At 38.2% G+C, this 14,255-nt stretch overlaps 1 protein-coding gene across 1 annotated transcript in view; it reads left to right on the top strand.

The window, feature by feature from the left end:
* The window catches only part of LOC150088423 (uncharacterized), a 291,584-nt gene that overhangs the window by 192,236 nt on the left and 85,093 nt on the right, over positions 1 to 14,255 (top strand). The window contains exons 22-24 of the mRNA XM_090370152.1: positions 1,766 to 1,798; positions 4,033 to 4,188; positions 11,091 to 11,258. Coding sequence (XP_090226278.1) covers positions 1,766 to 1,798; positions 4,033 to 4,188; positions 11,091 to 11,258 — 357 coding nt within the window. The remainder of the gene's footprint in view (positions 1 to 1,765; positions 1,799 to 4,032; positions 4,189 to 11,090; positions 11,259 to 14,255) is intronic.

Genomic DNA, 14,255 nt, shown 5'->3' with positions numbered 1-14,255 from the left:
ATTCAGTGCCTCCTGTGGTCTTCCGTCAAAAGGATGTCAGAAGGATTTTGACGAATCTTGATGCTAAGAAAGCTCCAGGTCCCGATGGTATTTCTCCACTTGTTCTCAAAACGTGTGCTCCTGAACTTACTCCTATTCTTTGCCGCCTTTTTTCACTTTTTTATTCCAAATTTTTTAGTCCTTCTGCTTGGAAATTTGCTCATATCCAGCCAGTTCCTAAAAAGGGTGACAAATTCCTCCCATCCAATTATCGTCCCATTGCAATTACTTCTACTCTTTCTAAAGTAATGGAGAAATCAATTAACCGCCAACTCTTAAACTACCTAGAAACCTTCCGTCTGATCAACGATCGCCAGTATGGATTCCGTCAGTGTCGATCCACTGGTGATATTCTTGCTTATGTTACCCATTTATGGACTAATTCAGTGGAAAAGTTCGGGGAAACACAAGTAGTTGCTCTTGACATCTCAAAGGCTTTCGATCGTGTTTGGCATAAAGGTCTTCTAAACAGGCTTCCATCTTATGGTTTGCCAACTGTTTTTAGTAATTGGTTATCCAGTTTTCTCTGTGATCGCTCTCTGAGGGTGATGGTAGATGGCTCTCTGTCTTCTAACTTCTCCACTAATGCCGGCGTCCCCCAAGGTTCAGTTCTTTCCCCCACTCTTTTCCTCTTGTATATTAATGACCTTCTTCCATTGACTGGAAATCCTATCCATAGTTTTGCCGATGATAGCACATTACATTCCACTTTCCATTTTGAGAAACCTTGTCCTGCTCAATCAGCTTCAACTTCTCGAAAATCTGCTACCAATTCCTTAAATGCCAATCTTCAGGTAATTCTCCAGTGGGGCAAAGACAACTTAGTTGATTTCAACCCTTCTAAAACTCAGTCTTGTCTTATATCTCACAAAAAGGATTCTTCTGCTCCTATGCTTATCTTTAGGGACACTCCGATTTCTAGGCAAAATGATATATCTCTTTTGGGGATTACCCTGACTTCTAATCTCTCTTGGCACAAGCACATTACAAATATTGCTTCCTCCGCATCTAAAAAAAACGTGGTTTTCTCTTTCGCTCTCGGTGTTACTTTTCTTCCAAACAGCTGCTCACTCTGTATAAATTGCAAATCTGCCCTGCTCTGGAATATTGTTCCCACATCTGGGGTGGTGCCCCCAAAACCTCTGTCTTCTTGATTCCATTCAGAAGAGGGCAGTTAGGTTAATTAATGATTCATCTCTAACAGAGTCTCTCTGCTCGCTCTCTCATAGACGTACTGTTTCTGCTGCATGCCTCTTCTACAGATACTTCCATGGGCACTGTTCTTCTGAATTGGCTTCTATAATTCCTGCTCTCTTTCAAAACGGTCCGAACATGTGCCGCCACCAGCCAACATCCATTTACTGTCCAACTTCAAACAGTTCACAGAACCAACTTTTCATCTTCCTTGTTTATTCCTTCAACTGCCGTTTTCTGGAACAACCTTCCTTCATACGTATTTCCTGAAAATTACAGTCTACAGAAGTTCAAGTCCAATGTCAACAAATATCTTCTTTTGTCTTCTCAACCTCCAACCCAAGCACGGTACTAAGTACTGTAGGTTCTAATACCTCTCGTGTTTGGGGTTTACATAAAAAATAAAATAAATGTAAAGTTTTTTTTTTTTTTTTTTTTTAACTTATTATAAATAGTAATTGCAGTTTTAATAATTAAAATTTAAATATCACAAAAATATCAACTTAATACAGTTTTTTTTTATTTCCTTTAGGCACAATCCTTGATCAAAAGTCATCTGGATTAGGTAAGTTTTGGTGTAGGCCATAAGAAAATTACTGCAGATACTAGAGTACAAGTTATTTGAAGTATAAGTTTTGGGCCTTGAAGTCAGAAAATATATTGATTCATGTATAAGTCAATATTAGAAAATGTGCTTTAAGGGCATTTATCTGAGGAATTTACCATCCAAACTGGAGTCCGCCAAGGGGATGTAGCCTCCCCGTTGCTTTTCAACATCGTGGTCGACGCCATTATGAGGCAAGCATTCAGAAACAGACAGGGCATACAATATGACAAGGATCGCTATGTGACTGACCTGATGTTTGCTGATGATAGTGCTATCCTTGCCGATAACGACGCTGAAGCCACGGACATCCTCTACGACATTGCCCGCATTGCCCGGCCATACGGTTTGAAGATCAATGCTGGTAAGACAAAGGCCCTGACAACAGATGGGTCGCAAGCCACCATCTATCTCGAAGGCGTCCAGATCGAGCAAGTGCAGGACTTTAAATACCTTGGGTCGCTGGTCCAGGAGAAGAAAGTTGCATCCACCATGGAAATCCACAGCAGAATTGGACAGGCGGCCACTGCGTTCGCCTCGCTCAAATGGTGTCTGTGGAAGAGGACCAACATTTCCACAAAGACTAAAATCCGACTCTTCTGGACTTTGATCCTGCCCATTCTTCTTTACGGATCGGAAACATGGATTTGTCTCAAGTTAGATTTGAACAAACTTGAGGTATTCCAAATGCGATGCCTGCGGCAGATCTTGGGCATCTCTCTTCGCGACCGCATCACTAATGATACCATCCGCGCCAGATGCCAACAGCAACCAACCATTGCCGACCAAATCCAGAAGCGAAGGCTCAGATGGTTTGGCCACGTATGTAGAATGGGCACGAACAGAATACCATCCACACTCCTTTGGAGACAACGACCCACCCAATGGAGCATCCAACGGACCGCGCCTAGGAAAACGTGGGCCAAGCAAGTGGAAGATGACTTGAAGAGCCAACGTCTCGACCTTAACCAGGCCAGGACTGAAGCCATGGATCGTAAGGTATGGAAGAACATCACAGAGCAAGTCCGAAACCCTGCGGCACCTACAGCAGCATACTGGTTGCGTGGCCAACCGCCTCCCCCAGCTGCCAGCTAAGGACCAAAGAAGAAGAAGAAGGGCATAGCTGATGCAGCCCAGTTTCTTATATTTTGTAATAACAAAATGGGTAAGGATGTACAAACCTGCTTGATCCAAAACCTTTTTTGGTAGTAAATGAATGGAATATTTATATTAATATATTTTTTAAAAGATACTGTTTATTACTTACCTTAATATTAAATGATTAAGCAGTTTGAAATTGTTTGTAACACTGAGCAATAAAAATTAATATCAATTAGATATGCTATAATCAATACATTGCACTCACTCCATAAAGAAAAAAATGAGAACAAGATAAAATTTTCCTGGTAACATTAAAAAATTACTTAAAAATAATTTTAGTAATATGTGGTTTATTTTATTATTTTTTTATTATTATTTTTAAATTAATTTTGTTTCAGCTGGTGCAACGAAAGCCTGCGGGTTCCTTGCACCCCATGGCTAATACTATTAATATAAATTTTCCCCATACTTGAAAACTCGACATGACCCACATATAAAGTTATTACCCTGTACTTTTTTGATTTTGAAAAGGTCCAAAATTTCATGACTTATACTTGAGTATTTGCAGTATATTTAAGATCAAATTCTTATTATGGATCCCTTGGTGCAGTGAAGAGCAACAGCAACTCATTTTGTGGCAAACTGCATTGGGACCTTCTTGTTATTTAATTTGCATGATATGCATGTTATTTAACAGTCTTGGGAAATTTCTTGTATGTGATAATAGAAATCCAAAAGAAAAACTATACATTTGTTCATATTTTCTATAATGTTAAAGTATGACCATTTAAAATTTTTAATTTATATTTTATCTATTACTGTTTCTTCCATTTATTAGGGCCCTAATATATAAATTGTTTTTCCAAAATATTCCTACATAAAAATAAAATCAAGACCTTTCAAAACCGTGAGGACCACATAAATAAAGTGTAACCTGCTGCATGGGGGGGGAGGGAGTCATGGGGTTATTCATTATTTACTTCATAATTATATTCTAAGACTATAAATGATGGCCTTACATTTGATTTATTTGATGTTTCATGTTTAAATGTTTTTTGTACTTCATGAAGATTTCTAATTTATTTGTTTTGCAGTTTGCCAGGATTCCAAAATCACACCTAAAGTTTGTAAAGATGAGTGTCTTTTGGCATATTGTCCCCAACATCCTGATGCAATATGTGTAGCTGATCCATGTAATAACTGTGCTGTTAGTTTTATAAATAAGAAACATGAAAAAGTTAATTGTGAAGGCAAGTATTAAACCCTAAAAATCCTATTTTTAATGAAGTGTAATTCATTTAAATCATAAATTTTGTGCTTCAGAGAGATCCCAGCAGATGTATTATTGCTTGATTCCCAACGTTGTTCAAAATGGCATTGTCACTGTGAGTGGACAGGATTTTGCTGATATAACATGGCACAGAATCTGTGAGACTGTCTTGTAGGAATCTGGCACCACTGGTGGCAGGTACTGCTATCCTAAGTTCCATTCCAGAAACTCCCTTGTATATTCTATTGCATTAATATTGGGTGGCTGGGAGGGCCATGGGAGAAATGAGAAAATTTGTATTTGTGATGTTCAGACCACTACTTGACAGTATGGGGCCCTGTAAGGTTGTAACGTTGGATAATAATTAATGATTGGGTATCCCTATTGCCAAATGTGCATTGTCAGTTGCCATTACATTTTGACACCTGTCTCAAACCAACTGACTGAATTCTTGACATCACCCATGCACACATAATTTGCAGTGTGAAGTGAAGGATGACTCATCAGACCATATTAGATTGAATCATTGCTCAGCAGTCCATGGCTCATTCCCATCTCCCCTGGCTACACATTGGTATTGGTGCATATTGTGAACAGTTCGTACACAGCATCCCAGCCATGATATTTTTATGGAGATGGATTACCCACATTTAATTGTGCACACACTTGCATCGCCATATTTCATTTATGCTTTGCAGTCTAGACTATTGATTTTTTTTTTATGTGAACCCCAAACACGAGAGGTATTAGAACCTATAGTACTTAATACCGTGCTTGGGTTGGAGGTTGAAGACGAAAGAAGATATTTGTTGACATTGGACTTAAACTTCTGTAGATTGTAATTTTCAGGAAATACGTATGAAGGAAGGTTGTTCCAGAAAACGGCAGTTGAATGAATAAATGAGGAAGATGAAAAGTTGGTTCTGTGAGTTTGAAGTTGGACAGTAATTGGATGTTGGCTGGTGGTAGCACATGTTCGGACTGTTTTGAAAGAGAGAGCGGGAATTATAGAGGCCAATTCAGAAGAACAGTGCCCATGGAAGTATCTGTAGAAGAGGCATGTAGCAGAAACAGTACGTCTATGAGACAGCGAGTGGAGAGACTCTGTTAGAGATGAATCATTAATTAACCTAACTGCCCTCTTCTGAATGGAATCAAGAAGCCTGAGAGGTTTTGGGGGCACACCCCAGATGTGAGAACAAAATTCCATGGCAGGGCGGATTTGCGATTTATACAGAGTGAGCAGCTGTTTGGAAGAAAAGTAATGCCGAGAGCGAAAGAGAAAACCAAGTTTTTTAGATGCAGAGGAAGCAATATTTGTAATGTGCTTGTGCCAAGAGAGATTAGAAGTCAGGGTAATCCCCAAAAGAGATATATCATTTTGCCTAGAAATCGGAGTGTCCCTAAAGATAAGCATAGGATCAGAAGAATCCTTTTTGTGAGATATAAGACAAGACTGAGTTTTAGAAGGGTTGAAATCAACTAAGTTGTCTTTGCCCCACTGGAGAATTACCTGAAGATTGGCATTTAAGGAATTGGTAGCAGATTTTCGAGAAGTTGAAGCTGATTGAGCAGGACAAGATTTCTCAAAATGGAAAGTGGAATGTAATGTGCTATCATCGGCAAAACTATGGATAGGATTGCCAGTCAATGGAAGACGGTCATTAACATACAAGAGGAAAAGAGTGGTGTAAAGAACTGAACCTTGGGGAAACCGGCATTAGTGGAGAAGTTAGAAGACAGAGAGCCATCTACCATCACCCTCAGTGAGCGATCAGAGAGAAAACTGGATAACCAATTACTAAAAACAGTTGGCAAACAATAAGATGGAAGCTTGTTTAGAAGACCTTTATGCCAAACACGATCAAAAGCCTTTGAGATGTCAAGAGCAACTACTTGTGTTTCACCGAACCTTTCCATTGAATTAGTCCATAAATGGGTAACATAAGCCAGAATATCACCAGTGGATCGACACTGACGGAATCCATACTGGTGATCGTTGACCAGAAAGGTTTCTAGATAGTTTAAGAGTTGGCAGTTAATTGATTTCTCCATTACTTTAGAAAGAGTAGAAGTAATTGCAATGGGACGATAATTGGATGGGAGGGATTTGTCACCCTTTTTAGAAACTGGGTGGATATGAGCAAATTTCCAAGCAAAAGGAAAAACACCTTTGGAATAGGAAAGTGAGAAAAGGCAGCAAAGAATAGGAGTAAGTTCAGGAGCACAGGTTTTGAGAACAAGTGGAGAAATACCATCAGTGGAGCTTTCTTAGCATCAAGATTCATCAAAATCCTTCTGACATACTTTTGACGGAAGACCACAGGAGGCATTGAATGGAGCATGTTGGGAATGGTGGGAGGTGTTTTAACAAGATCATTAATACATGAGCTGGAAGAAAAATGGGATGCTAGCAGGTCAGCTTTATCATTGGCTTAAGTGACAACAGAACCATCTGGTTTGGACAGAGGTGGGAGCAGAGATGGGCAAAAGTTGCGGCCAATAGCTTTAGCAAGAGACCAGAATGCTCGGCTACCATTAGGGCAAGAAACAAGTTTTCTACTCTTAGCCTGTTCAAACTCTAGTTTGGACTGATTAATAACTGCTTTACAATTGTTGCGAGCTTTGGTGTAGGCAGAAAATGAAACTGAAGAATTAGAAACAAGCCAATTACGATATGCAACATTCTTCTCTTGAACAGCCTTATCACATTTATTGGAAAACCAAGGTTTAGATAAAGGACGAGATTTTTAGGTGGAGTGTGGGATAAAGGATTCCATTCCTGCAAGAATAATTTCACTGACATGATCTGAGCAAACGTTGACATCAAAAGTTTTGAAACAGTAATCCGACCAAGGAAAAGAAGAAAAGAAGTCTCGCAGGTCATCCCATTTTGCATTCTTGAATGCCAAACAACATGAGGTTGGGAATAGCCATGAGATAAAGGTTCCATTGGAGAAGAGACAATCACCAACTTGTGATCTGAAGTGCCTAAAGGACCTCTCACTTCGACCGTGTACCTAGAAGGGTTGTTTGTGAGAAAAAGATCAAGCATATTGGCTGTATGATTAGGATTGTCCTGTATTCTTGTAGGTAAATGAACAATCTGTGCTAGGTCATTAGTAATTGCAAAAGCCTCAGCAACTCGACCTGCTGGGTCGGTGTGACTAGAAAACGGAAGCCAGCTGGAGTTGTGAACATTAAAATCACCAAGGAAAATTACCTCACTGTTAGGAAAGTTGGACTGGAGAAAGTCAAGTTGCAAAGAGAGGAAGTCAAAGAGCTCCAAGTGATTAGTGGAGTTGGGAGAAGGGTAGAGACAACAGATGAATTTGACACCATGAGATAGAGATTTTAAGCCAGAGAAGATCAAAGAGAGAAGATTCCAAATTGCCAAGTCTGTGACAGGGAATATCGGAATTGACATATGCACAAGTACCACCTTTGAGGCGAAAGGAATCATACAGCGAATAATTTGGGCATCTGAGATGAGCAGCAGTTGAATCAACCGATAACTGAGATTCTGTCAGGAAAAAGTACATGAGGTTTGGCAGACTGCAAGTGGAAATGGACATCGTTGAGATTAGAATTGAGACCACGTATATTTGTGAAATGAATTAGGAAGTGCTTGGGAGGTTTAGATCCTTTCGCAGATAAGCTTGCTCTATTAGTTTGACAATTCATGGTGTATTCAATAGTAAGAAAAAGTGGGTAGGACATGCTGTATGAAGTAATGAAAATGTTTGGATATGGCGTACACGTGGTAAGAATATACCCAGATCCTTGACATAACGTGGCCTCGACAATGCTCCCCGCATACACACTACTTGGACTCCCTCCAGTCACTATCTGGCAGAGTAGAGGTAGCAAGATTATACACTAGCTGATCCGGAAGCCTCCTTACCAATAGGTTCGGTCCGGTGTACTAACTAGCAGCCGGCCTGCGAACACCGTTTTAGAGCTGTACCCTCGAAATGTAAGGAATATTGGATCTCGCCACGACGTTCATCATAACCTCAAAAGTCATCAATCATACTGCATGATGGAAGAGAAAGGGAAGGGTTGACTGGAACTTAGCTCTAGAGACTAAACATGGGTTGCACCACTTCAAGCCTCCAATAAGCAAAGTGGTGGTATTGCACCGGTTGATGAGTCGTCTACCACCTAGTACTGCCTGGTAACATAGAGGGGCGGCGTTCCTCCATGTGATGTGGGCGCCACACCTCGACCCCTGCTTACGTTGGCTCACACCTGGGTGGTAACCCACCATGTACTTGTGCATGGAAGTTATTCCCAGGATTACTAACAGTCCCACCATCATGAATTTGCAAGCAGAGGATTTGGCTGTCACAGACCATCCGGACTTCGCCGAAATTGGGTCCACTTGACTTGAGTGTCACCCGAATATCAGTTCCATCAGCGTTTTAGACTCCTAGGTAGCAAGTAAAGCTTGTCTGGCATATCTGAGAGAATGTCTGTGACAACCTCAAGGACCAATCCTTGATTGGACATCCTTGTTGCCAAATATGCATTGTCAGTTGCCATTACATTTTACAGATGATATCTTTCACCATCTTTCACTGGCACCTCCGTAGCCAGGTGGGCAGGAGCAGCAGTGTAGCACACACTTCTTAATCAGACCGGGGTTCGAACCCATGACCACCGAATACGGAGGATGCAGAAAGGTCAGGAAATGACCACCGCATATCCCTGGAGCAATGTGGCCTTAGTTGCTAATGCTCCTAAAAACCAAATAACAACAATAACCATCTTTCACATGCTGAATTTACCTTCATGACAATTCCTCCTAACATATATAGGGTCATTATAAAGCCCTTGTGCAGTTTTAAATTTTCATAACTTCCGTTTTATGCATGATAAAATCAATCTATAAAAAGGGAAAGGGAAAGAATTTAGTAGTTTTACATACATTTATTCTTGTGATTGTTAATTCTCAACATGTCCACCATCATTACTTATACAAACTGAGATAAGATTCTGAAATACAAATTCATTTTGCAGTTAATTTTCAGTAATACCCTGAATCACATTAGTTATCTTAGTCTGAAGATCATCAAAGGAGTGAGATTTTGTTGAATAAACAATAATCTTAACATGTCCCCATAGAGAGAGAAAAAAAAAAAAAAAAAATCCAATGGGTTCAAATCTGGTGAACTTGGTGACCAAAAGATCGGTCCACCTCTTCCAATCCATCTGTCCACATCTTCCAATCCATTTTAGGAAAACTTTTGTTTAGAAACTGCCTAACACTAAGAGCAAAGTGACAAGGTGCACCATCTTGCTGAAACACTATCACCTATAAGTTCTAAACATGTTAGTTCAGGATTAAAGTAATTCGGCAGCATTTCCAAATAACTATCACTATTAACTTGGCCTTCCAACTCATGGTTAATCATTGACGGAACCTGTTTCTTTAAACTTTTTCATCTTTGTTGTAATGGGTTCTAAATCTTTTTAGAACCCATTAATCTCGCTGTCTCATAGATGTACTGTTTCTGCTGCATGCCTCTTCTACAGATACTTCCATGGGCACTGTTCTTCTGAATTGGATTCTATAATTCCCACTCTCTCTTTCAAAACAGTCCGAACACGTGCTGCCACCAGCCAACATCCATTTACTGTCCAACTTCAAACTCACAGAACCAACTTTTCATCTTCCTCATTTATTCATTCAACTGCCGTTTTCTGGAACAACCTTCCTTCATATGTATTTCCTGAAAATTACAATCTACAGAAGTTCAAGTCCAATGTCAACAAATATCTTCTTTCATCTTCTCAACCTCCAACCCAAGCACGGTACTAAGTACTATAGGTTCTAATACCTCTCGTGTTTAGGGTTTACATAAAAAAAAAAAAAAAAAAAAATTCTTTTCTTCTGATCCACATGTGTGCAAGCAGTGTGACATCATTTTAACCATCACACGTATGTTTACTATATGTCAGTATTTTATGACTGTCTGCCATTCACGTTTTAGTGCTTTTAACCCTCTCTGACTGAGCCTCATGCACTCATATTTTATTGGACAAGCTGTAAAAAATTTTTCGATTTTTAAAAATGACACACACACACACACACACACACACACACACACACACACACACACACACACACACACAAAAATGCATTTTCTTTTTTATTTGTTTCTTTTTACTGAGATTTTAATTTTTGTACATTTTTACTGTTACTAACCTGTTTGTGGGTTACTGCTGATTTTTAAGTATGCCATTTTAGGATATTAGAATTGGAAAAATGAAAAATAAACAGGTATACTAGGTAGCAGACCAGGTTTTACCTGTGTTGTGAACATTGTTCCCAGACATTTCTAATATGGTTTTATGTTAAAACTATTTCAGTATTATTTTAATATGCTTTTTGTAGGGCATTCAATTTTAATATCAGGTTGTTCTCAGATTGCTGGGGGTGGGGACATTTCAGAGATACAGTATACGCCTTATGGAACTAGTGGTAAGGATGATAAATTCTAACTGCATCCTCCAGTGTTTTGATAGAGAAATGTAATATGCTTCATTTCATTTGAGTACAAAATATTTATGCTTATATTCCAATAAAATTTTAAAAAGCCATGCAGAAATTATTTGAAACTGACAGAAACATGCTATAACATACCAAGAAAGAATGAGCAGGACCATTATAAACAGTGATACTCGTAAATCCTTTACATTTTTAGACTTTCAAGGTAAATTTTTAATTAGTTTTGTCACTATGCATTGTGTGATTATATCATCTTTCACTTAATTTGTCTGATAAAATTGCAATTTATATGTACGACCTCATCAGTTGAATCACAAATGAGATTTATTATAAATTATTCATGAACAGTTTTATAACATGTTTTTCAGGGAAGTGCACTCAACTTCTGGATACGGGAACCTGCCGTGGGTTTAACACTCATTTCTTTTTCAACCAAAGTAGCCATCGATGTGAGCCATTTATATATAGTGGATGTGGTGGCAATGATAATAATTTTATATCCTTAGAGAAATGCCGGAATGAGTGTGAGCAACCAGGTAAGAATCAAATTTCTATAATAAATACTGTTTTCTTGTATTTTAAATACATATTGTCAAATAAATTTAATATTACTTTTTTTCTTGAAATGATATCATTTCTTGTAGTCAGGAATTCTAATCTTAAATGTCGCCATTGCATAAACTTGTAATTATACTGTGGAGTGGCAGAGAAATGGGAGGAAGATAATAAAATGATGGAAAGTAAGAGAAGATAAGCCGACCGGGCTAGCCAAGTGGGTAAAGTCCTGCCTGGCAACCCAAAGGTCGCGGGTTTGAATCTCGCCTTGGGCTTGGATCAGAGTAAAAATGCAAAAAACTTTGGGAGGTGCATTATGGCCACAGAAGCCAATGCGCCAACAACTAACAAAAAAAAAAAAAAAAAAAAACCTGGTAAGGCAGAACAAGGTGGGAAGGAGGGGAAAAGCAGAAGAAAGAAAAGAAAGAAAAGGATGGCGAGGCAGGTGAATATGATAATTACCACATAATTTCATACACTAAATTTTTTTTTGCCCTTCTCATTAAAATATTTTTCTTTTAAGTTGTGAACTGATATAAAGTAAGTGACTCCCACCAAAATGTAGTAATGAAGTTGTTAGTGTGAAACACCATGCAGAAAGGTCTGAGTTCAAATTGTATCAAGGTGGAAGGAATTTAAGTTTTCACACTGTGGCCAAGTTAGTCATTCTCGGGCATGGGTTGCATTCCTCACCCCAGGAATACAACCCATTTGAGTTTATCAGCCAGTAGAATTATATGAACCATATACTGATGCCTTAGTCCCTTAGTGCAAAACCAAAATGCAAAAATTAGTGTGGAAAGTAGTGTATAATATGTACCAGAGCTACCTCTTGCTCTAATTGTAATAATGGTTATGATACCATTACCACTGTCTGTAAATGACAGTGGGAAAAGAATAAGAAAGTTAACATATCGTATACTCTATAACTGAAGACTAGTTCTTCTTGGACATGCAAGCTCAAATTATATACTGTCATTAATAGGGCAGTGAAGATTTGGTCTTTACTGTTCCTTACAGTAAAAAAAGTATCAGTGTAGGCAGTAAGCAATTAGTAATAATATATACATGCTATACTTTACTGAAACACAAAATCTTGTTTGTTAGAAAATAAGTATTAGCCGCACTCATGCCATTAAGTAGCTCTCTATAAAACATAACCCAGTCCTTGAGTTCTAAATTCCAACTAAATTTTAATATCAGACAGGCTTTTAATATAAGTGCTCTCAAATAAATTATATACCAACTGATAATAACAATTAGAGCACATTTGCCCACATGCAATTCATTTATATATACATGTTTCTCACACACAGGGCACACAGACTCTAAATAAAGGTGAGAACGCTAGGAGTTACAGAAAATACAAAACTAGAATGTAAATATATACAAAATTTACATTAAGAAAACAGTAAGGAGCAAATTCTTATAGATAGATGGATTAAGAGTAAAATCAGTATTGTAGGTATTCATTACCTGAAGGAATCTAAACAGAGGACAACCAAGTAAGCAATGAATATGAGGAACAGGCAGTGAGAAATTGATTTTATAACGAGAATTCAAACAGGGTATAGCAAAATGGTATTTGTTCAAAAGAAGAGATGGAGAATCGATAACAAAGTTTATGATATTGTAGACAAAAAGAGACTCATGGAGTTGTCATCTAGAGTGAAGAAGAATGATTTTGAAGCGACCACAAAGAGCTTCATAATTTTGATGGTGAAAGACAATGTGATTTCGATAGCATAAGAATTTAATGAATCTAATTTGAATTCTCTCAAGTTTGTGAGAAAGATATTCCTGTTGTGGACTGATATAAAGTAAGTGACTCCCACCAAAATGTAGTAATGAAGTTGTTAGTGTGAAACACCATGCAGAAAATCTTATCAGGGTGGAAGGAATTTTTATGAATTTAATTTGGCTTAAATTAATCAAATGGGAAGTAAAAGCTGCTTGTAGAGAAGAATTATAAATTTGTCACTCTTGAAAATAGAGGAAGAACACTTGATTAATCCAAGAAACTTAGTGTGAGATATTATATGACCAACATGGGAAGAGGGATCAAGGTCAGATCTGAATAGGACACCTAAATCCTTGAACTTGTGAGTTCTTCTAGAACGTATCAATTTCTTCTAGGTATGCAATGTTTTGAAACCTGATGTAGCTGAGTGGTCAGTGCAAGGAACAATAGTATTCATTTGAGTCAACTGTGCGTAGAACATTGTAAACAGCAAAATAACTGCTAAATACTAAAATGTTCTTGTATTCTTTATCTTGTAAACTCCTTTGACCTTATGTGGCTATCCACATGGGAGTTTAAAAAGAAAATAGAATGTAAACAAATTTTACCCCATGGCACCTTGCCAAGGTATTACATATTAAGTTCCAGCACTCTTTTTAGTACCTATAAGATAATTCAAAAAACATGGGAAAGAAAGGACCAAAAAAAATTTTTTTTTTTTTTAAATTTCTCCCTCTCAAATGCAGAATCCAGAACATTAATGGTTCCATTTGCCTGTATCCCCTGATGATGCTTGACTCGTGATTGCAAAGACCAGGAGCAAGAACTGGATCTTACTTGAAGGGTCAAAGGCTACCATGCATCTCCTAAGCTCAGCTCTGGTACCAATTTGGTTACAGACCCAGTGTCTATGCCTCATCGTTTTATGATATAACCTGTTAGTAGGAAGGTAGCTATGTATGTGCCTTCCTGTAGCCCTTTCATCAAGTTGCCAGAAGTGAAACATTACAGCTCAAGAAAGAAATACAGTCACTCCTTGTATAGCACGATAGTTGTGTTCCTAGAAACCCTCGTGCAATATAAACAACAGGCCCTATGGGAAAAATAGGGTTAGGTGCCGACCACCCAAGATTGAACACACATTTGTAACCAAAACATTACCAAACACGATAAATAATGGTAATAAAATACGTATTTTATTACCATTAATATTTTAATAAAATATTTTTACGTAATA

The sequence above is a fragment of the Mastigoproctus giganteus genome, chromosome 3 (assembly GCF_048544385.1).
Source record: "Mastigoproctus giganteus isolate SK-2022 chromosome 3, ASM4854438v1, whole genome shotgun sequence".
NCBI lineage: Eukaryota > Metazoa > Arthropoda > Arachnida > Uropygi > Thelyphonidae > Mastigoproctus > Mastigoproctus giganteus.
The sequence above is the reverse complement of the archived record's forward strand: the minus strand, read 5'-3'. Positions and strand labels throughout refer to the sequence as shown.